Source organism: Amblyraja radiata, chromosome 11 (assembly GCF_010909765.2).
Source record: "Amblyraja radiata isolate CabotCenter1 chromosome 11, sAmbRad1.1.pri, whole genome shotgun sequence".
In the NCBI taxonomy this organism is placed as follows: domain Eukaryota; kingdom Metazoa; phylum Chordata; class Chondrichthyes; order Rajiformes; family Rajidae; genus Amblyraja; species Amblyraja radiata.
In genome coordinates, this window is record NC_045966.1 from 40,348,708 (window position 1) to 40,376,660 (window position 27,953).

At 44.9% G+C, this 27,953-nt stretch overlaps 1 protein-coding gene across 2 annotated transcripts; it reads left to right on the plus strand.

Annotated features, from left to right (window-relative positions):
* hars1 (histidyl-tRNA synthetase 1) lies at positions 1–27,818 on the plus strand. Of its 2 annotated transcripts, none has more exons than XM_033029786.1 (13): positions 1–146; positions 5,607–5,693; positions 6,882–7,001; positions 8,037–8,132; positions 10,398–10,523; positions 12,516–12,623; positions 13,172–13,270; positions 15,551–15,644; positions 19,587–19,714; positions 22,682–22,942; positions 23,957–24,073; positions 24,873–25,019; positions 27,464–27,811. In XM_033029786.1, the coding sequence occupies exons 1-13, from the start codon at positions 117–119 to the stop codon at positions 27,521–27,523; spliced, it is 1,473 nt and encodes a 490-aa protein (XP_032885677.1). In that variant the 5' UTR covers positions 1–116; the 3' UTR covers positions 27,524–27,811. The 2 variants fall into 2 exon arrangements, with proteins under 2 accessions (XP_032885677.1, XP_032885676.1); XM_033029785.1 differs by lacking the exon at positions 1–146 and adding an exon at positions 3,848–3,993 and having other exon boundaries at positions 27,464–27,818.
* The last annotated feature ends 135 nt before the right edge of the window (positions 27,819–27,953 follow it).

The following is a 27,953-nucleotide window of genomic DNA, read 5'->3' on the forward strand; positions in this document are numbered from 1 at the left end:
TCTTAAGGCGTGTGCAAAGATCTTTGGGCGTGTGTGCCTTGCGCCGGCCAAGAACTTTGGCGCCGGCTGCTTCCCATCAAAGATCTTTGCTTCCCATTCCCATCCGACACGGCGCCATGGCGGATAAGGATGTCTCTCAGAGCCAGGTCAGTGATGTGAGGGGCGGAGGTGGGGAGTGCGGTGGTGTGAGGGGTGTTGGTGGGGTGAGGGGTGGTGGCGGGTGAGGTGTTGGCGTGAGGGGTATGGGAAGCTGTGTGGGGTGTATGGGGCGCTGTGTGTGGGGTATGGGGCGCTGTGTGTGGGGTGTGGGGTATGGGGTGCTGTGTGTGGGGTATGGGGAGCTGTGTGTGGGGTATGGGGAGCTGTGTGGGGTGTATGGGGCGCTGTGTGGGGTATGGGGAGCTGTGTGGGGTATGGGGAGCTGTGTGGGGTATGGGGAGCTGTGGGGTATGGGGAGCTGTGTGGGGTATGGGGAGCTGTGTGGGGTATGGGGAGCTGTGTGGGGTATGGGGAGCTGTGTGGGGTATGGGGAGCTGTGTTAGAGGTATGGGGCGCTGTGTGGGGTATGGGGAGCTGTGTGGGGTATGGGGCGCTGTGTGTGGGGTATGGGGCGCTGTGTGGGGTATGGGGAGCTGTGTGTGGGGTGTGGGGTATGGGGAGCTGTGTGTGGGGTATGGGGAGCTGTGTGTGGGGTGTGGGGTATGGGGTGCTGTGTGTGGGGTATGGGGAGCTGTGTGTGGGGTATGGGGAGCTGTGTGTGGGGTGTGGGGTATGGGGTGCTGTGTGTGGGGTGTGGGGTATGGGGAGCTGTGTGTGGGGTATGGGGAGCTGTGTGTGGGGTGTGGGATATGGGGAGCTGTGTGTGGGGTGTGGGGTATGGGGAGCTGTGTGTGGGGTGTGGGGTATGGGGAGCTGTGTGTGGGGTATGGGGAGCTGTGTGTGGGGTGTGGGGTATGGGGAGCTGTGTGTGGGGTATGGGGAGCTGTGTGTGGGGTGTGGGGTATGGGGTGCTGTGTGTGGGGTATGGGGAGCTGTGTGTGGGGTATGGGGAGCTGTGTGGGGTGTATGGGGCGCTGTGTGGGGTATGGGGAGCTGTGTGGGGTATGGGGAGCTGTGTGGGGTATGGGGAGCTGTGGGGAGCTGTGTGGGGTATGGGGAGCTGTGTGGGGTATGGGGAGCTGTGTGGGGTATGGGGAGCTGTGTGGGGTATGGGGAGCTGTGTTAGAGGTATGGGGCGCTGTGTGGGGTATGGGGAGCTGTGTGGGGTATGGGGCGCTGTGTGTGGGGTATGGGGCGCTGTGTGGGGTATGGGGAGCTGTGGGGTATGGGGAGCTGTGTGTGGGGTATGGGGCGCTGTGTGGTGTATGGGGCGCTGTGTGGGGTATGGGGCGCTGTGTGGGGTATGGGGAGCTGTGTGGGGTATGGGGAGCTGTGTGGGGTATGGGGCGCTGTGTGTGGGGTATGGGGAGCTGTGTATGGGGCGCTGTGTGTGCGGTGTGAGGTATGGGGCGCTGTGTGTGGGGTATGGGGTGCTGGATGGGGTTGGGTGCGGAAAGGAAAGGGGTTTAGTTTTGTGTAGTTATTTTAGTTTTTAGCTTTAAAGATGCAGCATAGAAGCAGGCCCTTTGGCAACACCTCTGAAGAAGGGTCTCGACCGGAAACGTCAGCCATTCCATCTCTCCAGAGATGCTGCCTGTTCCGCTGAGTTACTCCAGATTTTTGTGTCTATCTTGAATCGATGCTGATCATCAATTACCTGTTCACACTAGTCATCACACCGAGGATCAAGATTGAACCTGGGTCCCTGGCGCTTTGTGGCAGCAGCTCTACCAGCTGCCCCTCTGTGTCACTGTCTCACAGGAAGTACAGCTATTATCCAAACGACCGGGCATTGCTGTTGGATTGAGAACTGTCTCTCTCCCATCCACCTACATTCTGACCTCCATTATTTACAACCTCTGAATGAGCATATAGCCAGATTCTACCATCATTTTTGATTGAGCTGCTTCTTGGTTATGCATCCAATCATAAAACTGAATTCTTATTTGTATCCTCTTAAACATACTTCTGTTCGTGTTGATTCTTATTTAACCTTTTAAAGTTAAGGAGTGCGAGGGATGATCTTATAGAGGTGTATAAAATGACAAGGAAGAGATGGGTGAATTCACAGAGTCTTTAACCCAGAGTAGGGGAAATCAAGAGCCAGAGGACATGGGTTTAAGGTGAGAGGGGAAAGATTTAACAGAAACCAGAGGGGCAACTTTTTCTACACACAGGGTGGTGGGTGTATGGCATGAGCTGCCAGAGGAGGTAGTTGACTCGGGTACTTTAATAACATTTAAAAGCTGCTTTGGCAGGTAGACCTAGTACTGTCTATAGTAGATAAAATTCAAAGTGCTGGACTAACTCAGTTAGACAGGCAACATCTGTCGAGAGAATGGATGTGACATCTCGGGTCGGAATCCTTCTTAAGACGTTTTGGGGCTGATGTAGGGTTCTGACTCAAAGTGCCATTTGTCTATTCCCTCCACAGATGCTGCCTGATCTGTTATACCAGTGGTTTGTTATACTAAAGAGTTCAGCATCTGCAGTTCCTTGTGTCACTGTCTATGCTGATCCCATTTCCTAGCCTTCAGCCCACATGCACTGTCATAATTCTTCAATATCTCCCTTGTGTGTTCTATCAATTACCACTGAAGCCCTCTTATTATACATCGGCCATGGGGATACCGTTTCTCACTCCTCCCAATGCCGTCCACGTTTTGCATTCTTTGATCAGGCCAATTCTGCCCCCTCCATCCCAAAGAAAGGAAACCATGCCTTTATCACTGAAGCATTCTGAGTCAGTGGGGAATCTTATCTGGATGATGTAATACTGGCTGAAATTGCCTCACATTACCACTTCAATCGTGCTTTTACAACTGCTGTCGAGATACAGTATTTGGAAATTAACATATTTACATTTCATTTTGCTTTGCCAGAAAGGGTGCGGAGAAGATTTACTAGAATATGTGACTGGAGGGCCTGAGTTATAGGGAGAGGTTGAGAAGGATGACTTTGTTCCTTGGAGCTTTGGTATCCTCCCACATCTGAATGATGTGCCGGTTTGTCGGGCTTCTGTAAATTGTTTCCTAGTGTGTAGGAAGTGGATGAGAAAGTGGGATAACATTGAACTAACATTGAAAGGTGGTAAATGGTCAACGTGGACTCAGTGGGACGACGGGCTTGTTTCCACCATGCTGTGTCTCTAAATGAAACAGTTCAATGAAACTCCATGTGGGAGGGATGTAACTATGATTTGGGGCAAAAATTGTCAGCAGTTAATTTTAAGATCCACTACAGTTATAGACAAGAATTGACTGACCTGTCATATCTTTTTCTAACTATATCAATGGAGGCCATTCAGTCCATCAAGGCTATGCCTGATGTCAAACTTTGTTGTTGCTTTGAGAAATTATTAAATATGAAATGTTTTTTGGCTTTAGTAGCTATAAAGTGTGTGCTTAACAATATCTGTGAATATGTTACACAGGCAAGCAATTGGTTTATTGCAGGTCTGTGTGGTTTGAAATTTGCTGTTTGGTTTAGTTAATTGTTGTTGTTACTCCTCTCCACCATGTACTGCTGCCTCACTGTACCACTGGGTTAGTGGTAGTTGCTGACCAGTTTTCTCCTATTCCTCCATGCACCATGCACCTGGAAACTCATTCTCCTTGTGGCATGTCCCATTTGGTCTTGGCGAAATCTGGACGCTCGACGGAAACCCTCGGGTGCATTTAAACGGGACCGGAATGTTGACTTTAATGGGATTGCTGCCATTATTGAAATCGTATTAAACCCGTGGAGTGACCTGCATTCTGCTTCACTGAACTTCAAACCAAAATGTACAAATTTGGAACTTTTGCTGTTAAATTTTCGTCTGGGTTTGTCTGTTCCTCGTTTGAAAATTGTAACATGGCTGCACGGGTGATCTGCTCTCTACCTTATGAACAGGTGCGTAACTCTAACAAGGTGAAGATTTTTCCTGCAAAAATAAAGTTTTCTTTACAGAGCAAAAAATAAAAATTATGTCCATGTTTTGTGGTCTGAAAAGGTGTTTATGATGAGCGGAACTATTAAATCTGAAAATGTAATGAATGAGATGTTCAGGATTGAACCTGGGAGATTTTTAATATTTACAAATCTGCAAAACAAAACACTTCTCTCCGTAGAGAAATACTGTACAGGCACCCTACGTTTTACGCAAACTTGATTTATACATTTTTGGAAAACATTTGAAATGCGCTCAAATTTAAGCCTGTTTAAACCTATATGTTGATCTAGCATGTTTTTGAATTGCCCACTGCTTTTTAGTAACATAACCAGCACATAAACCCCTGCTTGCATATTACTTTTCTACTGTGCATTGTACATCCTTTATACATCAACTTTCCTTGTTCACTTTGAGAAGTTTCTGCAGGATAGCACTAACTCCCCTTTGGAAGAGAATGGACTAATTAGGAACAGTCAGCGTGGTTCATGCAGGACAAAGAGTATTGGATTTTTATGAGTATATCGTGTGGTCTGAAAATGTCTTTATGGCGAGGGGAACTATTAAAAGTGAAAGTGAAAATAAATCTTGGGAGGGGTGAAAGATTGCAACCTTCACGTGGTCTGCCCTGTTTCAACAAATGCAATCAACCCGCCGTGCACAATCAAGTAGAACAAGTTGTCCTACAACTTTAGGCTGTGCATGTCATACGCAAGAAGAAGAAAAGCTTGGGAACGGAGGGAATGAGGAAATTCCATATAGATCGCTGGAATCCATAGGGAAAGTGTGAAAGTCGGGCCACAGAACTAGTGAACGGGTGATCAATGGTCGGCATGGGCTGTGTGAGCTGAAGGCCCTGTTTCCATGCTGTGGTGTAGTTTAGTGGTACACCATGGAAACGGGCCCCACTGAATCATAAAAAATAGGTGCAAGACTAGGCCATTCGGTCCTTCGACCCAGCACTGCCATTCAAAATAGGCCTACCCCTTATTCTTAAACTGTGACCTCTGGTTCTAGACTCTCCCAACATCGGGAACATTTTTCCTGTATCTAGCTTGTCCAATCCTTTAAGAATTGTATATGTTTCTATAAGATTCCCTTTCATCCTTCTAAATTCCAGTGAATACAAGCCCAGTCGACCCATTCTTTTGTCATATGTCAGTCTCCCCATCCTTGGAATTAACTCCCTTAATAGTAATAATGTCCTTCCTCAAATTAGGAGACCAAAATAGCACATAATACTCCACGTGCAGTCTCACCAGGGCCCTGTACAATTGCACTAGGACTTCCTTGCTCCTAAACTCAAATCCTCTTGCAATGAAGGCCAACATGCCATTAGCTTTTTTCACTGCCTCTTCTACCTGCGTGCTTACTTTCAGTGACTGCTGTACAAACACACCCAGGTCCTGGTGCACCTTCCCTTTTTCTAATCTGCAATTGCAAGAAGGTTTTGCGGAATAGGTGGGGCATTCAGCAAAGTATAGGCAAACAAAGGCTTTTTATTGTATCCTGGTAAATGTGGGAATAATATATCAATTCCAGTTTCACTTTGTGTTTCTCTCCTACATTTGTTTAGATTTCAAATGAAAAGGCAAATTTGGATGTGAAAACCCATCTTGGAGCAAATGAAGGGAAGCCACAGTTTGTGCTCAAAACACCCAAGGTATGATTGAGGTATTTACACGGGAGCTAATGGTCAAGAGTGTTTACGTGTCATATGTCGCGAAATGGAAGGATTAAATTTTTACTTGTAGCAGCAGCACAATGGGTTTTTAAACGTATAGAATCAAAGAACTACAGATGCCGGTTTACACAAAATGATACAAAAGTGCTAGAGTAACTCAGTGGGTCAGGCAGCGTCTCTGGAGTACATGCAACGGTGACATTGCAGCTCGGGAACCATCTTCAGAATAATTTACACCACAAGCAGTCTGACCCAAACATCACCTATCCATGTTCTCCAGAGATGCTGAGTTACTCCAGCGCTGTGTGTCCTTTCAGATTGCAAACACAGTTCTAAAAAAAAAACGAAAAGTGCAAAGATAAAACAAAGTCCCTAGTGAAACCCAGCTGCACAGTGTCGCAGCGGTAGAGTTGCTGCCTTACAGCACTGGAGACCTGGCTTCGATCCTGACTCCAGGTGCTGCCTGTACGGAGTTTGCACGTTCTCCCTGTGACGTCGTGGTTTTCCATCGTGTGCTCCAGTTTCCTCCCACATCACAAAGATCTGCAGGTTTGTAGGTTAATTGGCTCTCTATAAATTGTCCCCTGGGCAGCAGGGTGGCACAGAGGTAGAGTTGCTGCCTTGTAACGCTGGAGACCCGGGTTCGATCTCGACTATGGGTGCTGTCTGTACGGAGTTTGTATATTCTCCCCGTGACTTGCATGGATTCTCTCTGAGATCGTCAGTTTCCACCCACGCTCCAAAGACGTACAGGTTTGTAGGTTAATTGGCTTGGTATAAGTGTAAATTGTCCCCGAGTTGTGTGTAGGACAGCGTTAATGTGCGGGGATCGCTGGTCGGTGCAGACCCGGTGGGCCGAAGGGCCTGTTTCCGCGCTTTATCTCTAAACTAAACTAGTGTGGAGGGAGCGGGTGTAAAAGATGGATAGCGTGGAAATATTGTGCAGATAATCGATGGTCGGTGGGCACTCAGTGTGCCAAAGGGCCTGTCTCCACATTGTACCTCTAAATTAACATTAGTAGCTGCTGCAGTTTTTCAATAACTGCATAGAAACACCAATTTCGGAGGGTTTCCTGTTATAACATCAGTAATTTTTCTTAAATTGCAGTGTTTTACTGAAGGAGGATACTAGATTTTGGTTTCTAAAGGAAGCTTTTAATTTTGCAGGGAACTAGAGACTATAATCCGAAGCAAATGGCTATCCGTGAGAAGGTGTTCAATACTATCATTAACTCATTCAAACGCCATGGAGCAGAGACGATTGACACACCGGTGTTTGAGCTCAAGGTAAGGCATTCGGCGACGGCTGACAAAATCTTTCCTCTTCCGGCCTGTGATTCACAAGTATGATGCAACTGCAGCATCATACTTGTGAATCACAGGCTGGATTTGAGGGGTTGCCAGGGCTCAAGGGGCTGAGCTATGGGGAGAGGTTGAGCAGGCTAGGACTATTCCTTGGAGCGCAGAAGGATGAGGGGTGATCTTATACAGATGTACAAAATCATGAGAGGAATAGATATAGTATAGAATTTGATACCCATAGTAGATGACCGAGAAACTGGACATAAATTTATGGGGTTGGGGAGGAGGAGAGAGATTTAATAGGAACCTAAGGGGTACTTTTTTTACTCAAAGGAGTGGTAGTGTTTGGAACGAGCTGCAGGAGGAGGTAGTTGTGGAAGGTACTATCACAATGTTTAAGAAGTATTTGGACAGGCACGTGGATAGGTAGGTTTAGAGGGATATGGGCCAAACATGGGTAGGTAGGTCAAGTGTAGAAGAGGCATGTTGGTCGGCGTTGGCAAATTGGGCTGAAGGGCCTGTTTCATGCTCGATGGCTCTATATCCCCACATCGGTACAAATGCAGCACTGGAAGATGTGTACCTTCGCCAATACTTAAAAGCACATGATAAAATAGGCCGAAGCCAGCATGCTTTATTTAGGGCAGAACTTGCCTGACCAATCTGTTGGAATTCTTTCAGGAAATAAATAGGATAGACAAAGGGGAGTCAGCAGATGTTGTTTACTTGGATTTTCAGAAGACATTTGATAAGGTGCCGCTCATGAGGCTGCAAACAAGATCGGTATTAGAGGCAGGTACTAGCATGGATAGAAGAATGTCTGACTAACAAATGTCGAAGAGTGGGGGGGGAAAATGATTTACTCTGGTTGGCTGCCGGTGACTAATGGTGTTCCGCAGGGGTCGGTGTGGAGTCCGCCACTGTGCTGCACTGATATTCTTATTTCTTTCTTATCTTTGCAGTTTAGTAAGGAAAATATATTTGGTGAGTTTACCTAATTATTGAATTTGTTGTCTTTAGGAAACCCTGACAGGCAAATATGGTGAAGACTCAAAACTGATCTACGATCTGAAGGACCAGGGTGGTGAGCTGTTGTCATTGCGTTATGATCTAACTGTATCCTTGATCTGTGAACTAAATATGAAAGTTGGGTCAAATCAGGCAGTGCTAATACAGTTTCATGGTAGACACATAACGGGTTGATCCTGACTACGGTGTGTGGGGTTTGCACAGTTTCCCTGTGACTGCGTGGGTTTTCTCCGGGTGCTCCGGTTTCCTCCCACATCCCAAAGGCACGGGTTTATAGGTTAGTTGGCTGCTGTAAATTAAAGAACATATGTGTTTAGTTTGGGGATGTAGCACAGGATGTAGCCCTTCCGCCCAGAGTCTGCGCTGACCAGGATGTAGCCCTTCCGCCCACAGAGTGTTTACTGAAGCCAATTAACCTACAAACCTGTACGCCTTGGAATGTGAGAGGAACCTGGGGAAAACCCATGTGGTCGCGGAGAGAACGTGCAAACTCGGTACAGACAGCACCCGTAGTCGGGATTGAACCCGGGTCTCTAGCGCGGTATGGCAGCAAATCTACAGCTGTGGGACAACATCGAGCTAATTTCCTGGTGATCAATGGTCGATGTGGACTTGGTGGGCAGAAGGGCCTGTATCTCAAACTAGAGATACAGCATGGAAACAGCCCCTTCTACCCGCTAAATTTAAACTAGAGTGAGGGTGACTGGATAATGCAGACGGGTCAGGTAGCGCAGTCCTTTAGTACTTGACAGCCATCCCTGTTGGGATTTAGATTGATTTAGAGCAGTGGTGAGCTGTTCAATAGTCAATAGACAGATTTATTCATCACATACACAATAAAGTGCAGTGAAATGAATTTGCCAGCAGCTGTACAATAAAAAAGAACATACAATACACAATACAAATTTAACACAAACATCCACCACAGCATTCATCACTGTGGTGGAAGGTACAAAGTTTAGTCAGTCCTCCTCCATTTTCCCCCGTGGTCGGGACCACAAACCTCCGCAGTCTCCGCTGCGGGCGGCCAGATGTGCAGACAAGGTAAGTCCCGAATTGGTGCTTCCCTACCAGAGACCGCGGCAGGGACTTGGATCTTCGACTGCCGGCCTCCCCACAGCAAGAGTATTTCTAAGAGGTCGCTGATGTAGAAGCTGGAAAGACTGTTACTTGGTTTTGCTGAAATGGCTAGACACTCTTGATTGATAATTCAATTGTGTTTTTAAGATGTATAATGGAACAACCTAAAACAAATGTATTGGGTTGTGAGAGTATTCGATGATGCACAGTGGCAGTTTGTTGCAACTAAGCTGTCGCTGTTGTGAAAAGTTGCAAGTTTGTGCAGTTGCACTATAAAACAGAAAAGCAAAGTAACAAATGTATAGAAAGTAGACACAAATGTTGGAGAAACTCAGCGTGTGAGGCAGCATCTCTGGAGCGAAGGAATAGGTGGCGTTTCCTATTCCTTCGCTTCACAGATGCTGCATCACCCGCTGAGTTTCTCCAGCATTTTTGTCTACCTTTGATTTTTCTAGCATCTGCAGTTCTTTCTTAAACAAATGTATAGAAAGGAACAGCAGATGCTGCTTTATACCAAAGATAGACAAAATGCTCGAGGAAGTCAGCAGGTCAGGCAGCATCTCTAGGTGACGTTTCTTCAATCTGAGAGTTGGGGGAGGAAACTAGAGGTATGAAAAGATTCAAAACTGGCACTGAAGACAAAGGAAAGGTGATGCCCGCAAGGGTCCTTTGTTGCTGTGGAAGTAAGTAAGTTTATTGGCCAAGTATTCGCATACCAGGAATTTGCTTTGGTGCTCCGCCCACAAGTAATAACATGACATACAGTGACTGTTACGAATGACTCAAAACACTACACATTAATAATAATAAAACATTAATGAAGAGCTGATAACGAAGGGATATATGGCTGTGAACAGGCATGGCGACTAGGCTGGGGAGGGGCGGAGAGGGAGGGAATGCAATGGTTACTTGAAATTAGAGAAATCAATATTCAACTGCTGGGTTGTAAGCTGCACAAGCATATCCAATGCATATCGAGCAGGTTTGGTATCTAATTGTTGCTGAGCTGGTGGAGACAGTAGTAGTAGTAGTAGAACACATTTATTCACAGACTACTGATGCTCAGAAACATGGGCGTTCCCGTTTGTTATTATGATCCAGTTATCATTTGTAGCTAATGTGCGCAAGTGGAGAATTGCAGAAAAATATTTCTCAATTGTTTTATTACTAAAATATCCTGCCTCAAGATCATCAGCAACATCTAATATTTGAACTGGGACTTTGGACCTTCTCCTGTCGTCAATGGTATTTGTCCTTGACTTTTCTTCCCAGGTACCTTTTGCCCGTTATTTAGCTATGAATAAGATTACCAATATTAAGAGGTATCACATAGCAAAAGTATACCGAAGGGACAATCCAGCCATGACCAGAGGACGTTACAGGGAATTCTGTCAGTGTGTGAGTATTGGTGGTTTGTACAGTGCCCCTCCATAATGTTTGGGACAAAGATCCATCATTTATTTGTTTGCCTCTGTACTCCACAATTTGAGATTTGTAATAGAAATTACGTCCCACTTGCCCATGGTTGGCCCATATCCCTCTAAACCTTTCCCATCCATCTCATCTTTTAAGTGTTATTATAGTACCTGCCTCCTCTGGCAGCTCGTTCCATATACCATCCACCCTCTGTGGAAAAAGTTGCCCCTTGGGTTCCTATTAAATCTTTTCCCTCTCACCTTAAACCTATCCCCTCTTGTTCTCTATTCCCCTACTCTGGGCAAAAGCCTCTGTGCATTTACCTGATCTATTACTATCATGTTCAAGAAGGAACTGCAGATGCTGGAAAATCGAAGGTAGACAAGTGCTGAAGAAACTCAGCGGGTGAGGCAGCATCACCCGCTGAGTTTCTCCCGCACTTTTGTCTACCTATTACTATCATGACGTGTACACCTCTATAAGATCACTCACCCCTCAGCCTCCTGTGCTCCAAGGAATGAAGTCCCATGTCCTCTGGTTCATGATTCCCCTCCTGTGGGTAAAAGACTGCATTCACTCTATCCTCCTCGTAAATTCATCAGTATCATATTTACAGATGAAAGTAAAATTTGCTTCTAAATTGCTCGATATTAAAGCTGACTCACAAAAATTAATATCATATTTATATAATAGTATTTTAAATATAGACCTACCATCGACAGAGGTACTTAGAGAAGAGTGGGAACGGGAACTAATGATAAAAATTCCGAAGGTTACATGGGAAAAGTACTTGATATATATTCACAAATGTTCGATTAATGTAAGACATAATCTAATTCAATTTAAAATTTTACATAGATTATATTATTCAAAAACAAGATTGAACAAATGTTATCCAAATATATCCCCCATTTGTGATAAATGTTTATCCCAAAACGCAACTATAACACACTCCTTTGTTTCCTGCATAAAACTTTATAGATTTTGGAGTGATATTTTTGAAATATTTACAAAATTATTCAAGATAAGAATGGAACCTAATACTGAAATGATTATATTTGGAGTAATGGAAGATGGGAATAAATTGAACACATCTCAAAATTTATTTTTAAATTATGGTTTAATAATAGCAAAAAAAATAATACTTAAATTTTGGAAAAATACATCAATACCAACGCTTTAAATGTGGATTGCAAGCATGTTGGACACCGCACATCTTGAGGAAATACGATTCCTCCTAATGGATAAATCAGACCAATTCATAACGAGTTGGTCTCCATTTGTCGTCTTTTTGGAATCATATGGTGCAACACAATTGTAAAAGCTAACTGTTTCAGGACTGGACAAGAGGGATGGTCAAGATTATAAACAATGATCTCCTTCTTTTTTCTCTTTATGTCTTATTCTCTTTTTTCTATTTTCTTTTCCTCACCTTTCTTCACTCATTCGTCTTTTTTCTTTTTCTTCACACACTATATCTCACGTCTTTCTATCCTTTACTATCTAATTTCTTTTTCTTATTCTCATCTTTATTATAACAAAAAAATAAGAAGCTGTACATAAAATTATAAAATATTAAATTGTTCGATATTATATTATATCGATACTGTATTATAAAAATATTTATTAGGCACTTTGGTGCCATATGATTGTACTTCTAATAAAATAAAATATTTAAAAAAAAAAAAAAAAAAAAATTGCTCGATTAAATCCTTTAATAATTAAATATTTCTGAATTTTCCCTCTCAATCAGATGAGCTCTGCCCCAACTTAAATTCCAAAAGTCAAAAGTAATCACCTAAAGGAAAACTGTTGATAGCAGCAAAGAAGTCACTGACTTAAGAAATACAATAAAACTAGTAAGCTTGTCTACTCATTTTCACTGCAGCCTGTACTCTTTGTGCAAAGTGTGTTCACGTCTGATTTTAAAATTGTATCTTAATCTAATTAATTTCAAATTGTATTTTACCTCAGGATTTCGATGTTGCTGGGCAATACGATGCAATGATTCCTGATGCTGAATGCCTGAAAATAATCCATGAGATCTTGAGTGAACTGCAGTTAGGAGAGTTTCTAATTAAGGTATTAAAGGCGGATTGATTGATTGAAAGCTACATCACAGAAATGTGTCTTTCATCCCACTGACTCCATGCCGACCCTCCATCATCTGTCACATTAGTTGTTTAGATTTTAGAGAGTTTGGGGAGACTTAAGAATTCCATGGAAATATTTTGAGAAGTGATTGTTTAGTTTAGATATTAGTTTTGAGATACAGCGTGGAAATCAGGCCCTTCAATCCATTGAGTCCAGGCTGACCAGCGATCACCCTGCACGCTAACACTGCCCTATGCATCAGGGACAATTTTGCAACTTGCCGTAGCCAATTAACCTACATACGTGTACGTCTTTGGAGGGTGGGAGGAAACCCGAGCACCCAAAAAAATAACCGCGCGGTCACAAAGTGTGTAAACGCCATACAGACAGCACCAGTAGCCAGGATGGAATCTGGGTCTCTGGCGCTGCATAGCAGTAGTTCTACCGCTGCGCTACCGTGCTGCCCTAAAGTTCAATGCTGTGGCTACGTTTATGCCGTGGAGAATTTGGAATTGATTGTATTTAACTGTATTCAGGTTAATGACAGGCGAATCCTGGATGGTATGTTTGAAGTGTGCGGAGTTCCAGCTGATAAATTTCGGACAATCTGCTCCACTGTGGATAAAATGGACAAGGTAATGACCTCTCGGGGTCGGATTTGCTGCTGCCATTCCCTTGCCTAAAATAAAGTTTCTGTTTGGAAGGGTTTCTTCCTACTAAATTAATATGGATTTAAAGCAGACACAGCGCTATCGATCACAGACTGTTCGGGAAAATTCAATGATTCTTGGGAATTCTCTTTCTCAGTGGAAGTTGAGCCTTTGATTATTTTTCAGGCAGTGGTAGAATTCTGGATAAGCCTAGTGGTGAAAGGTTACCAGTGGGATTGCAGTTACATTGGGATTTTACAGAACGGTGGGTGGGCTCAAGGGGGAGGGGTGGGGAGGGAGAGAGGGAGAAGGAGGGAGGGAAGGGAGAGGGAGAAAAAACGGGAGGGGGAGAGGGAGGCTTCCAAAATGGCTTCTACATCATCATCATCTGGTGCTAAAAGCAGGAAGCAACTGTTCAAACAGCAGTATACAAAGAGATGGCAATGAATACGCTGTCAAGTAAGGTGCGTAGAAGACATGTCAATTGGTAGCAAAGTTATGCATTCTTGTACTCTTACATGGGTATGACCGCACATAAAAAACACAATTTTTCTTCAGCAAAATGGTACCGTGTAAAAATACTGATATCCTCAGCAAAATACTGATTTTCATGTACTAGAATACTGAAATGCTCTGACAAAACTTGGCAGCTCTGATATCCTCCATTCCATGTATATCCGTGGCTATCTAAAATCCTCTTAAATGTCCCTATCGTATCTGCCTCCACCCTTGGCGGCTTGTTCTAAGCACCCACCATCCTTTGTGTAGTGGTAATTAAACAAAGAGAAAAAGACATTGCGATTCTACTTTCCTATTCAGTTGTCTTTCTGTTCATGCTATTCAGTGTAAACCAGCATCTGCAATTGCTTTCTGCCTAGGTGTGGAGGGTTTGATAGGCAGATGATTGGAGTAAGTGATAAAGTAAGGCAAAAGTGTGTCGGAGGAGAACTGAAATATAAAAACAGGGAAGCATATAAGTAGAAGGGGACAGGAGGGAGAGGAAAAGAGTGGTATTAAAGGGAAATGATAGTAGGCGGCGCGACTCTCGTCAGCTGCGGCCTCTGCAGTCCGTCTGCGTTTTTATTATTTTATGTCTATGTTTTTATGTAGTTTTTGTTATTTTTGTTGGGGTATGTGTGGGGGGGGGTTGGGGGTAACTTTTAAATCTCTCCCTGCACGGGAGACCCGACCTTTTCTTTGTCGGGTCTCCGTTGTCGTTGGGGCTGCAACGAGGAGCGGCCTCCAACAGGTAGACCGGGGGCTGTGGTGCCGACTACTCACCTCACCGTCGCGGAGCTGGCCGAGTCCAGAGCGGGTGGAGCTGTGGTGGACGCTGCTGCGACCCGACCCCCGGAGATTCGGTGGCTGCAACTGCGGGTTTGGCGGACGGTAACACCGGGAGCCCGCGGGTCCCTGGAGGGAGACCGCTTTTCGGGGCTTCCGCAGCGGCGACTTCTCCCGCCCGAGTTGCGGGGTTGAAGAGCACCTGGAGCGGGGCCTTACAGCACCGCCCCGCGCGGCTTTGAATGGCTGCGGGCTGCGAGCGCACGCCGGGGGCTCTAACACCAAGACCCGGTGTGCGACCTTGCATCACCCGGCGTGGCTTTAATGGCCACGGGACAATCTCCATCGCCCGCCGGGGGCTTTGACTTTGACTCTGACATCGGGGGGGAGAGTGCCGTGGAGAGAGAAGTTTTTTTGGCCTTCCATCACAGCAATGTGATGGATGTTTATGTAAATTATGTTGTGTCTTGGGTCTATTTGTTTGTAATGTATGGCTGCAGAAACGGCATTTCGTTTGGACCTCAAGGGGTCCAAATGACAATAAATTGAATTGTATTGTATTGTATGAGGGACTGTGGATGGGAATGTGTGTTCGGAGAAGGGGAAAGGAGTAGGGTGCCTGACCCACCGAGTTCCTCCAGCACTTTTAGTTTAGTTTCAGGATACAGCGAGTAAACAGGCCCACCGTGTCCGCGCTGACCAAGACCCCCACAACTTAACACTATCCTTCACACACTAGGGACAATTTTTAACCTTTACCAAGCCAATTAACCTACATACCTGTATGTCTATGAACGTTTTATTAGCTGGTAGTCAATAGCATGGTCCACAGGTTTAATGCTATATCCATACACTGCTTTTCTACTTTTTAATGTATGTAACCATGTCCATGTGCATCCACTTCTTTAATATTCCTGATATACTTTTGATCATTTTTATGTGCACTCGCTCATGTGCCTGCATCTTGTAACTTTCCTGTAGATGGCTTGGGTGGACGTCAAGAATGAGATGGTGGCAGAAAAGGGACTGGCTCCAGAGACCGCTGACAAGATTGGTGAATATGTTCAGCTCTACGGTAGGCTTTTTTGCATTTTTCAAAAATTAAAATGGCATTTCCATCTTTTACCAAAGCATCAACTTTTCATCCAAACTGAAATGATACAAAGTTTAGACCTTGGAGATACAACACGGAAACAGGCCCTGTGGCCCAACGAATCCTCACCGACCAGCGATCACCCCATACACTAGCACACTAGGGACAATTTTCAATTTTACTGACCAATTATCATACAAACCTGTACGTCTTTGGAGTGTGGGAGGAAAAAACCCACGCAGTCACAGGGAAAACTTACAAACTCCGTACATATGGCACCAGTAGCGAGGACCAAACCCGGATCTCTGGCACTTTGAGGCAGCCACTCTGCCGATATTCCTCTGTGCCGCCGGGTTGAGTTCTGGACTAAACTCAGCGGGTCAGGCAGCATCTCTCGAGAACATGGATTGGTGATGTTTCAGGTTGGGACCCTTCTTCATTATCTTCATGCAGGGAATGTCCTCACGAGGTGCTGTCACTCACTTGTTGCTATGTTTTCCATACACAGAGCACATAATGGTTCATGTTCTTGCTATTCTAGTGTACTTCACGCCAATGGATTGTTTAGACAAACGTGGCGGCCAGTTTGCAAACTGCAAGGGTATCACACACTACAGTAAATAAATCAGCACCCTGGGTTTTCTGGTGCCGTTGAGGATAATTGGTTGACCAGAATACTGGGAGCAGTCCATCACATTCAGGAAATAGTCAACCTCCATTAGGTCTGAGCTCAGCAACGGGGGTCCTGTCACTAAACTGGCTTGTGAAACAATCATCTGCCCAAAACTTCACTGCTCTCGCTGGAGTTTACAAAGATGAGAGGGGACCTCATTGAAACTTACCGTATAATGAATGGCCTGGATAGGGTGGATGTGGAGGGGAGGTTTCCACTAGTGGGAGAGTCTAGGACCAGAGGCCACAGCCTCGGAATAAAGGACGAACCTTTAGAAAGAAGATGAGGAATTTCTTTAGCCAGAGAGTGCGAACCCGTGGAATTCATTGCCACAGACGACAGTGGACGCCGTCATAGAATCACACAGCATGGAAACAGGCCCCACGACCCAACTTGTCCACGCTGACCAATATGTCCCATCTACACTGGTCCAACCTGCCTATATTTATCACATATCCTTCTCAACCTATTGGTTTCATGTACCTGTCCTAATGTTTTTTTAAACATGGTGTTAGTAAACATTTACCCTATGGGTGTCAAAGGTTATGGGGACAAAGCAGGAGAATGGGGTAAGGAAGGAGAAATAGATCAGCCATGATTGAACTGCGGAGTAGATGATGAGCTAAATGGCCGAATTCTGCTCCTATCTTAAGATCTTATTATTTATTCCTCCTGATCTTCACCCCCTCATCCTCCTGCTCTCCAAGGAATAAAGTTCTAACCCTTTCAACCTCCTCCTATAGCTCAGGCCCTCGAGTCCTAGTAACATCCTCGTAAATTTTCTCTGTTCCATTTCCATCTTTCCTATAACAAAGTGACCAAAACTGAACACAATATTTCTATTTCTGAGGTTGAGAAGGAGTTTCTTCCCAGAGGCCATTCGGACTGTAAACGCCTATCTCACCAGGGACTAACTCTACTGAACGTTTTTCCTTCCATTATTTATTATTCAATTCAATTCAATTCAACTTTAAAGTTCTTGCACAAATACTGAGTATGGATACAACGAAATGCAGTTTTGCGTCTGTCCGTAGTAGTAGTGCATATAGAAATTTAAAAAAAAAGAAGATACAGAATAATCAAAAATACAGAATAATTAAACAATGGGGACGGAGGGACCGGAGAAATCTATCGGCGGGACTCCGAGTTCAGCAATGTGATGGTATAATTGTAGAAGCTGTTCCTCATCCTGCTGGTACGAGACCTGAGGCTCCTGTACCGTCTCCCTGATGGGAGGAGGGCAAACAGTCCATGGTTGGGGTGGGAGGGGTCTTTAATGATCTTCCCAGCCCGTCTCAGACACCGTTTTCGGTGGAGGGCATCCATGGCAGGGAGCGGGGCACCGATGATGTGCTGCGCGGTTTTCACCACCCGTTGTAGTGCCTTCCTGTCCGCAACAGTGCAGCTGCTGTACCATACCGTGAAGCAGGTGGTCAGGATGCTCTCGATGGTACAGCGGTAGAAGTTGGTCAGTATCTGGGGGGACAGGTGGGCTTTCTTGAGCCTCCTCAGGAAGTAAAGGCGCTGCTGTGCCTTTTTGATCAGCTTGGAGGTGTTGAGGGACCAGGACAAATCCTCCGAGATATGTACCCCGAGGAATTTGTAGCTGGAGACGCGCTCCACCTCAGTCCCGTTTATATGGATTGGGGTATGACTGCCTCCTCTGACCTTCCTGAAGTCGACAATAATTTCCTTCGTCTTCTTGGAGTTGAGGACAAGGTTATTATTGGCACACCAGGTTGTCAGGTGCTGGACCTCCTCTCGGTAGGCTGACTCATCGTTGTCACTGATCAGTCCTACCACCGTGGTGTCGTCAGCAAACTTAATGATGGCGTTGGATCCGTACTTAGGGATGCAGTCGTGGGTGAAGAGGGAGTAGAGGAGAGGGCTGAGCACACTGTGGTTCAGTGTTATAGTGGAGGAGGTGAGGTTGTTGACCCTAACAGACTGGTCTGTTGGTGAGGAAATCCAGTGTCCAGTTGCAGAGGGAGGTGGAGATGCCAAGTCCGCTGAGTTTGGTGATCAAGCTGGCGGGGATGACAGTGTTAAAGGCTGAGCTGAAATCAATGAATATGTAAAAGAATATGTGTGTTATGATTGTGTTTATAGTTTGTTTGGTTGTTTGTCTTTTGCACAAAAGTCCGCGAGCATTGCCACTTTCATTTCACTGCACATCTCGTATGTGTATGTGACAAATAAACTTGACTTGACTTGACTAAATGTGGCATTGATTATTTTTAAAGCGGAGATTGATAGGTTCTTGATTATTAAGGGTGTCAGAGTTTACGGGAAGAAGGCAGGTGAATGGGGTTGAGAGGGAGAGATAGATAAGCCATGATCGAATGGTGGAGCAAACTCGATGGGCCGACTTACCTAATTCTGCTCCATCGTCTCATGGCCTCCCGATACAGTGAGATGACTGTCAGGGAATGTCACCGACTGGCCCATTCCAGACTGCAGGAGTACGTGCTGAGAGACATATCAAAGCTCGGTGCAGCCAATGCTAAGGCTCTGTAGGGAGGACCACAGTCTAGGGTCCTGGGCATTCCGCTGCTGGGCATTGAGGGGCAGAGTCCGGTGGGGACGTCCCTCAAACAAGGGAAGGGATATCACCCCTGGGGGTCACATGAGCGGCAAAACTGCTGTGTGTAAAGAAGAAGGGAGGCGTTAACACTCGGGAGGTCAGGAACAAAGTTGGGTTTCTGGCGCTGTGAGACAGCTTTATCCGCTGCACTACACGCTGACATTTGCTCCATTGTGGAGATACCCAACTTGCCCATGCCTGCGTTTGGCCCATATCCCTCTATACCTGTCCTATCCATGTACCTGTCTAAATATTTCTTAAACATTGTGATAGCACCTGCCTCAACTACCTCCTTAGGCAGTTTGTTCCAAATATCTATCAACCTAAATTAAAAAAGTTGTCCCTCGGATTCCTGTTAATGTTTTTCCCCCATAAACCTATGTCCTCTGATTCTTAAGTGCAATGGTGGGTGTGTAAACCACAGGCCGGTGTGAAGAAGGGTCACAGCCAAAAACATTGCCTGTCCATTCTCTCCACAGAAGCTGCTTGACTCCTGGAATAACTTAGCAGGTTAGGCAGCATCGGATGTTTCGGATTAGGACCCTTCTTCAGACTGTATATCAGTCTAGTTTAATGTTATTTTCTGAGTTTCAGCAAGTTTTTAAATCCATCATTGTTTATTACTCTTTCATAGCACCATAAGGGAATAATCCAATGTCTTTTGCAGGCAACTCTGAATTAATTGACAGACTGCTGGAGGATGACAAGCTGTCAGCGAACAAGGTGGCTTTGGAAGGTCTGAAGGACATGAAGCAGCTTTTTGTCTACTTGAAACTTTTTGGTGTTGAAGAAAATGTAGGTGGATCGCACAAGAACTGCGGCATTTTATCTAATGTGTTGTTACGGCAACAGTTCTGATTACAGTCCTTGCGGTAATGAAAAGACTGTCAATTGTTTTGTGTAAGGTGAAAGGAGAAAAAATTAATAGAAGCCTGAGGAGAAATGTTTTCCAGAACCAGCTGCCTGAGGAATGGGTTGAGGCAGATACAAGAACATTTAAAATGCATTTTGACTGGTACCTGATTGGGAATGGTTTAGTGGGATTTAGTTGAAACTCACACAAATGGGGCTAGAGTAGATGGGGCATTCAGTCACCAAGGATGAGTTGGGGCAAAGGGCCAACTGTATGATTCAAAGTATGACTGTCAACTCTGGCACTGAACTATTGAGAAATGTTGGGCAGGCTATAACTTTATTCCTTGGAGTGTAAGAGACTGAGGGACGTTCTTCTGGAGATGTTTAAAATCTTAACAAACATAGGTAGGGTAGATGCGCAGAGTCTTTTACCCAGAGTAAGGGAATTAAAAAAAACGAGGGCATAGATTGAAGGTGAGACTTTAGAAATACAGCGTGAAAACAGACCCTTTCACCCACAATGATTAGCGATCAACACGTACACTAGCACTATCTTACTCACTGGGGCCAATTTACAGAAACCAATAAACCTTCAAACCGGCTCGTCTTTGGGGTGTGGGATAAAACCTGAGCATCCGGAGAAACCCACGCGGTCACGAGAGCACATTCAAACTATATAGATAGCACCCGTGGTCAGGATTGAACCCGGGTCTCTGACACACATAGGCAGCAATTCTACTACTGTGAGAGGGGGGGATAAGAACCTGAAGGGAAATGTTTTCACGCAGAGGGTGGTGATTGTATGGAATGAGCTGCCATGGGAGGTTGTGGAAGCAGGTACAACAACAGCATTTAAAAGATACTTGGATTGGTACATGGATTGACTTGGCCCTCACTGCTGTCTGGCAATGAATTCCACAGATTGACCACCCACTGGCTAAACAAAAATCTTCCTCGTGAAGGCCTTGCTGAAGTCCTTGCGGATAACGACCACCAACCTGCCCTTGTCAACCTTGTTTGTTAACCACTTTAAAAACATCAAATTTATGAAACTTGATTTCACGCGTGCAAAACCATGCATTCTATCCCTAATCAATCCGTATGGCCTTAAGGGATTGCAGATACTGGAGTCTTGCAAGCACACAAAGTTGTGGAGTAATGCAGCAGATCAGGCAGCATCCTGACCTGCTGAGTTACTCCAGCACTTTCCATCGTAATCAGGCCTGTGAGGATTTGTAGGTGGGCCCTCTATAAATTGCCCCTGATGTGCAAGGAGAGGATGAGAAAGTGGGATAATATTGATCTAGGGTGAACGGGTGATTGATGTAGACTCCGTGGGCCGAAGGGCCTATTTCCATGCTTTATATCTAAACTAAATTCTAAATCTGTTTCCATTGTCACGTGCTTCAGGTAATCTGCTATTTGATGTATTAAATCCACACATTCTTAACTTAATATTTTGTTTAAACCTTTGCTCGTAAATATAAGTGAGAATTTACATAGATCAGCACAGCACAGGAACAGGCCGTTCGACCGACAATGTTTGTGCTGAACATGATGCCTAGGTGAACTGATCTCTATCTAAAAGCCTCTTAAACATGTTCCAGAACCCTGTGTACCTTCTGTGTAGTAAAAAATAATTTGCCCTTCACATCTCCATTAAACTTTCCCCCTCTCACCTTATAGCTATGCCCTTTAGTGTTAATGTTGCACATTACCATCCTGGGTCAAAAAGGTTCTGACTGTCTACCCTATCTACGCCTCTCGTAAATTTATATACTTCTATCAAGTCTCCCATCAACCTCCGATATTCCTGAGAAAACATTCCAAGTCTGTCCAACCTCTCCCTGTAGCTAATACCCCCTAATCCAGGCAGAATTCTGGTAAACCTCTGCACCCTTTCCAAAGCCTCCACATCCTTCCTATAATGAGACGATCGCACCTGCATGCAGTGCTCCAAATGCGGCCTAACCAAAGAGTTCAAGAGTCAGCCGGTCAAGAGTGTTTTATTGTCATCTGTCCCAAAACTTTAGACTTTAGAGATACAGCGCGGAAACGTGTCCTTTGGCCCGCCAAGTCCGTGCCATCCAGCAATCACCCTGTACACTTAACACTACCCCACACACCAGGGATACCAAAGCTAAATAACTCATAAACCTGCGTGTCTTTGGAGTGTGGGAGGAAACAGGAGCACCCAGAGGAAACCCATGCAGTCACAGGGAGAACGCACAAACTCCGTACAGACAGCACCCGTAGTCAGGATTGAACCCGGGTTTCTGGCACTGCAAGGTAGCAATTGTGCTACCCCACATCTCAAACTGAACAATTCTTATTTGCAGCAGCACGACAGATGAGTGAAGTTTAGTTTATTGTCGTGTACACAGGTACAGTGAAAAGCTTTTGTGTGCTAATCAGGCAGTGGAAAGGCAAGATATGATTACAATTGAGCCGTCCACCGTGTACAAATACAGGGTAAAAGGTATCCTTTTAGTGGAAGATTAATGTCTAAACTTTGTATAAACCCCTGATAAACAGAAAAGGCTCGGTATATATAAAAAGAACAAATTAAGGTGGCGCAGTAGTGGATTTGCAGCGCCGGAGACCTGGTTTGATCCTGACTACGGGTGATGTCTGCAAAGAGTGTGTACGTTCTCCCTGTGACCACGTGGGTTTTCTCCAGGAGCTCCAGTTTCCTCCCACACTCCAAAGGTTTGTGGGTTAATTGGCTTCAGTAAATTGTCCTCAGAGTGTGTAGGATAGTGTTAGTGTGCAGGGATCGCTGGTCGGTGTGGATTCGGTGAGCTGAAGGGTCTGTTTCCACGCTGTATCTCTAAACGAAACTAAACTGAGATTAAACTAAATAAATGTTGATGCATCTTATTTTATGCTGCCCTTTGTCTTTTGCAGATTGTCTTTGATCTGAGTTTGGCTCGTGGGTTGGACTACTATACCGGAGTCATCTATGAGGCGGTGCTGGTACAGGCGCAGGCTGATAGGGAGATACCACAGATTGACTCCATTGAGTCACTGGGTGTTGGAAGTGTCGCCGGTGGAGGCCGTTACGATGGCCTTGTAGGAATGTTTGATCCCAAGGGTCGGAAAGTCCCTTGTGTCGGGTTCAGCGTTGGGATCGAAAGAATTTTCTCCATAATGGAGCAAATAGTGGAGGTATCACTGCTGATTCATTACTTTTAATCCAACGTAAGATAGATAGATTGTTCCCCAAACAAACATTCATGCGAATCTTATACAGAATCCGTAACAGATTTCACAAAGACACTTCAGTATTCCTTAATTCGATCACTCGATAATTCGACAACAGCTGTAGATCATGCACCTCGAGAAACACATCCCCATGATTGGGTCTTCAACCAACCCCCATGACAACTAAACAAATGTTCTGTTACGCTTTGACTTCATTTTACTTTGTTATTTTTACGATTGCTATTTGTTCCTCCATATAGTCCAAGATGGCCCATCTACACCACCTGCCCGTGCTTGCCCCATATCCCTCAACCTTTCCTATCCAAGCACCTATCCAAATGTCTTTTACATGCTCGTAAGACATAGGTACAGAATTAGGCCATTCGGCCCACTAAGGAACATTTTCCCCTCTGTTATAAGGTCTTCTATGAGTGGTCCTTCCATAAGCCTGGGTGCTGTCCAATTCACATCTACCCCATTGGACTTTGTCTCTGGAACTGATGCACTACAGTTTAAATATCAAAGTGAAGTAAGATTGATGTAAACTGCTTTTGGGGTGGTTCAGATTTTCATACTTCTCAACAGTGAGTTATAATTTTGCATGCAAGATTTGGAGACTCACTCCGTTATGAGTGGCAGAGTGGCACTGCGGTAGAGCTGCTGCCTTACAGCACCAGTGTCCCGGGTTCGATACTAACTACGGGTGTTGTCTGTATGGAGTTTGTATGTTCTCTCTGTTCACGTGGGTTTTCTTCAGGTGCTCTGGTTTCCTCCCATGTTCCAAAAATGTGCATGTTTGTAGGTTAATTGGACTCTGTAAATTGTTCCCTAGTGTGTAGGAAAGAACCAGTGTACGGGGAAATTGTTGGTCGACACGGTGAGCCGAAGAGCCTGTTTCCACGCTGTATCTCGAAACTAAACTAACTACATTCCATGGCCTCTGTGATTCACTAATGACCACGCCATTTGTTTCTGCAGGCCTCCGATCAGAAAGTTCGTACGACAGAGACTCAGGTTTTTGTTGCGACAGCCCAGAAGCATCTTCTGGAAGAAAGGATGAAGTTGTTGGCAGAGCTTTGGCAGTCTGGGATCAAGGTCTGTGTGTGCTGCTCTATTATATACAAGGGCAGAGTCAGTAGGGACACCCCTCGGACAAGGGAAGGATATCACCCCAATGGGTCACACGAGCGGCAAAGCTGTTTTGTTTAAAGATTTGTGTGAACACTACTGAGTATGACACAGATTTGTGGACGCAGCCCAAACCATCACGCAAACCAACCTCCCTTCCATTGACTCCATCTACACTTCACGGTGCCTTTGCAAGGCCACCAGCATAATCATGGACCAGTCTCACCCCGGTCACTTCCTCTTCTCCACTCTCCAATCAGACAAGAGATACCGAAGTTTGAACATGCATACCTCCGGATTTAGGGACAATTTCTTCCCAGCTGTTATCGGGCTAATGAACTATCCTATTGCCAACTAGAGATCAGCCCTGACCTACCATCTACCTCATTGAAGACCCTTGGACTATATTTTATCAGTCTTTACAAGACTTTATCTTGCACTGAACGTTTTGCCCATTATCCTGTATCAGTACACTGGATGGCTTGATTGTGATCATGTGTAGTCTTTCCGCTGACCAGATAGCAAGCAACAAAAAAGCTTATCACTGTACCTCAGTACGTGGCAATAAATAAATAAATCTTCAATTGCTTTAACAACTTCTAAAACCATAAAATCACCTTCAATTGAAGATTGGGGTTTAATTATTCCGTTAGAATCACTGCTAAAATAAAAATCTCACTCGTGATTCATTACTCTGTGTGCTTTGTTGTAGAGGTGTTGTCTTTCCGTGGAATGTAAAGCGTCGTATTTTTGTGTTTCTTTGCAGGCTGAAATCATGTACAAAAAGAACCCCAAGCTTCTGAACCAGCTCCAGTACTGTGAGGAAACTGGAATTCCCTTGGTCGCTATAATTGGCGAACAGGAACTCAAGGATGGAGTTGTCAAACTTCGAGTTGTCTCCACAAGAGAAGAGGTAATTTATTTTTCTAATAGACATGGAGCTCTACTGCATGGAAACAGGCCCTACAGCCCACCCTGTCCATGCCAACCAAGTGAGGGGCGGCACAGTGGCGCAGCAGTATAGTTGCTGCCTCTTGAGTTCCAGAGACCTGGGTTCGATCCTGATTACGCGTGCTGTCTGTATGGAGTTGTATGTTCTTTGTGTGACCACGTGGGTTTTCTTCAGGTGCTTTGGCTTCCTCCCACACTCCAAAGATGTGCAAGTTTGTAGGTTAGATGACCTGTAAATAGTTATCATCCCAAGTGTACGGGCGGGAGGGGGGGGTGCATGAAGAGCCCATTTCCACGCTGTATCTCTATATTCACGTTCTGGAGTGGGGAGAATCTTATTGAATAGTGAAATGCCTGGATAGTGTGGATGTGGAGAATCTAGGACCAGAGGGCACAGCCTCCCAATAAAAATACTTTCCTTTAGAATGAAGATGATGAGGAATTTCTTTAGTCAGAGTCCTGGTGAATGTGAGGAATTCTTTGCCACAGGTGGCAGTGGAGAGCAAGTCATTAGGTATTTTCAATGCAGAGGTTTTTGCTAGGTTATTGAGGTTACAGGGAGAAGTCAGGAGAATGGGGTTCAGAGGGATGTCAAAGGAGGGCAGGACCTTCACAGTGAATGGCAGGGCCCTGGGGTATGTTGTAGAGCAGAGTGATCGAGAAGTGCAGGTACATAGTTCCTTGAAAGTACCTTTGGAGGTAAATGGGGTGGTCAAGAAGGCTTTTGGTACATTGGCTTACAGCATATTGAGAATAGAAATAGGGAAGTTATGTTACGGTTGGACAAGACATTGGTGAGACCGCCTTTGGGGTACTGTGTTCAGTTTCAGTCTCCCTGCAATAGGAAGAATGTCCTTAAGCTGGGAAGAGTGCAGAGAAGATTTACAAGATTGTTGCCGAGGGCCTGAGCTATCGGGAGAAATTGAGCAGGCTCAGACTTTATTTGGATTACAGGAGAATGGGGGGTGATCTTATGGAGGTGCATGAGATCACGAGGGGTAATTGGGTAGATCGGGTAAATACACAGACATTTATCCAGAGGAGGGGAATCAAGAACCAGAGGAAATGAGTTTAAGGTGAGAGGGGAAAGATTTAATATGAACCTGAGGGGCAACCTTTTGACACACAGGGTGGCAGGTATATGGAACGAGTTGTCAGAGGATGGATAAGGGAGAGCCATAACAAGCAGAATGGATAAGGGAGAGCCAGTGGATGTGGTGTATCTGGACTTTCAAAAAGTCTTTGACAAGGTCCCACACAAGAGATTAGTGTGCAAAATTAGAGCACATGTCTTTTTGGGGATAGGGTATTGTCATGGATAGAGAACTGGTTGGCAGACAGGAAGCAAAGAATTTAACGTGTCCTTTTCAGAATGGCAGGCTGTGACTAGTCGGGTGCCACAAGGCTCGGTGCTGGGACCCCACTTATTTACAATATATATTAGCGATTTAGATGAAGGAATTAAATGTGACATCTCGTAGTTTGCGGATAACACAAAGCTGGGTGGCAGTGTGAGCTGCAAGGAGGATGCTATGAGGCTGCAGGGTGACTTGGGTTTCGTGAGTGGGCAGATGCATGGCAGTATTATGTGGATAAATATGAGATTATCCACTTTGGTGGCAAGAATAGGAAGGCAGATCATTATCTGAATGGTGTCAGATCAGGAAAAGGGGAGGTGCAATGAGATCTGGGTGTCCTTAGACATCAGACACCAAGTAGGTTCACCAGGTTTATTACCGGGATGGCGGGACTGACAAATGATGAAGGAATGGGTCGACTAGGCTTGTATTCACTAGAATTTAGAAGGATGAGAGTGGATCTTATAGAAACATATACAATTCTTAAAGGAATGGATAGGCTAGATGCAGGAAAAATATTCCGAAGCAGGGTCATAGTTTAAGAATAATGGGTAGGCCATTTAGGACTGAGATGAGGAAAATCTTCTTCACCCCAAGAGTTGTGAATCTGGAATTCTCTGCCACAGAAGGCAATGGAGGCCAATTCATGGGATGTTTTCAAGAGAGAGTTAGATTTATCTCTTGGGGCTAAAGGAATCAAGGGGTATCGGGGGAGAAAGCAGGAACGGGGTACTGATTTTAGATCAGATATAATCATATTGAATGGCGGTGCTGGCTCGAAGAGCCAAATGGCCTACTCCTGCACCTATTATTCTATGTTTCTAGGAGATAGCTGAAGTAGATACTAAAACAATATTTTAAATACATTTGGACAGGCTACTTGGATAGGAAAGGTTTAGAGGGATATGGGCCAAATGTGGGACTGGTGGTCGGCGTGGGGAACTTTGGCAAAAGCACCTGTTTCAGGACTATATGTTAAATATTCTATAATATCTATTTCAAGTTTTAGCCCCCGTATGACTTTGTTTGTCCCTGTTACCTCTTACAGATTAATGTCGCAAGAGCTAATCTCACAAAGGAAATTGCGAAGAGAACGTGCCAGTCCTAATATCATCACAGAGATGCATGTCTGCTTTTCCAAAGCGCATGTCAGAACCACACTTCACACTGGTCACTATCACAGTATAATGTGCTGCAGAGTGAACATCAATCTGCTTGCCAACCAGTATGATAAGAAGCTTACGGACACCCTCACCGCTAGGGGCTGAAAATAACATTCTCCTGTTCTATTCAGTTTGGGTTTCAATGTATGCCTTGATCCAATTATGTCTGACATTATTATCCTGTCTTTCATAGGGGAGAGTGAAATTTACAGACTCAATAAAAGACATGCTTGCAACTTATCTTGTTTGTTTTTTTTGACCAGAAATGTTTGACCACCTCTTCTCAGCTAAAGCCAACTGCAAACTTCCATTGCAAATAAAGCATAATTAATCTGTTTCCTTGGCTAAATTGGCTGCCTTTTTAAGGCACCATCT

Coding starts and splice junctions, on each gene's coding strand:
- hars1 (XM_033029785.1), top strand. CDS start 3,883: ATGTACAAATTTGGAACTTTTGCTGTTAAATTTTCGTCTGGGTTTGTC. Junction 7,002..8,036: donor CACCGGTGTTTGAGCTCAAG/GTAAGGCATTCG, acceptor TGTTGTCTTTAG/GAAACCCTGACAGGCAAATA. Junction 19,715..22,681: donor TTTTTGGTGTTGAAGAAAAT/GTAGGTGGATCG, acceptor TGTCTTTTGCAG/ATTGTCTTTGATCTGAGTTT.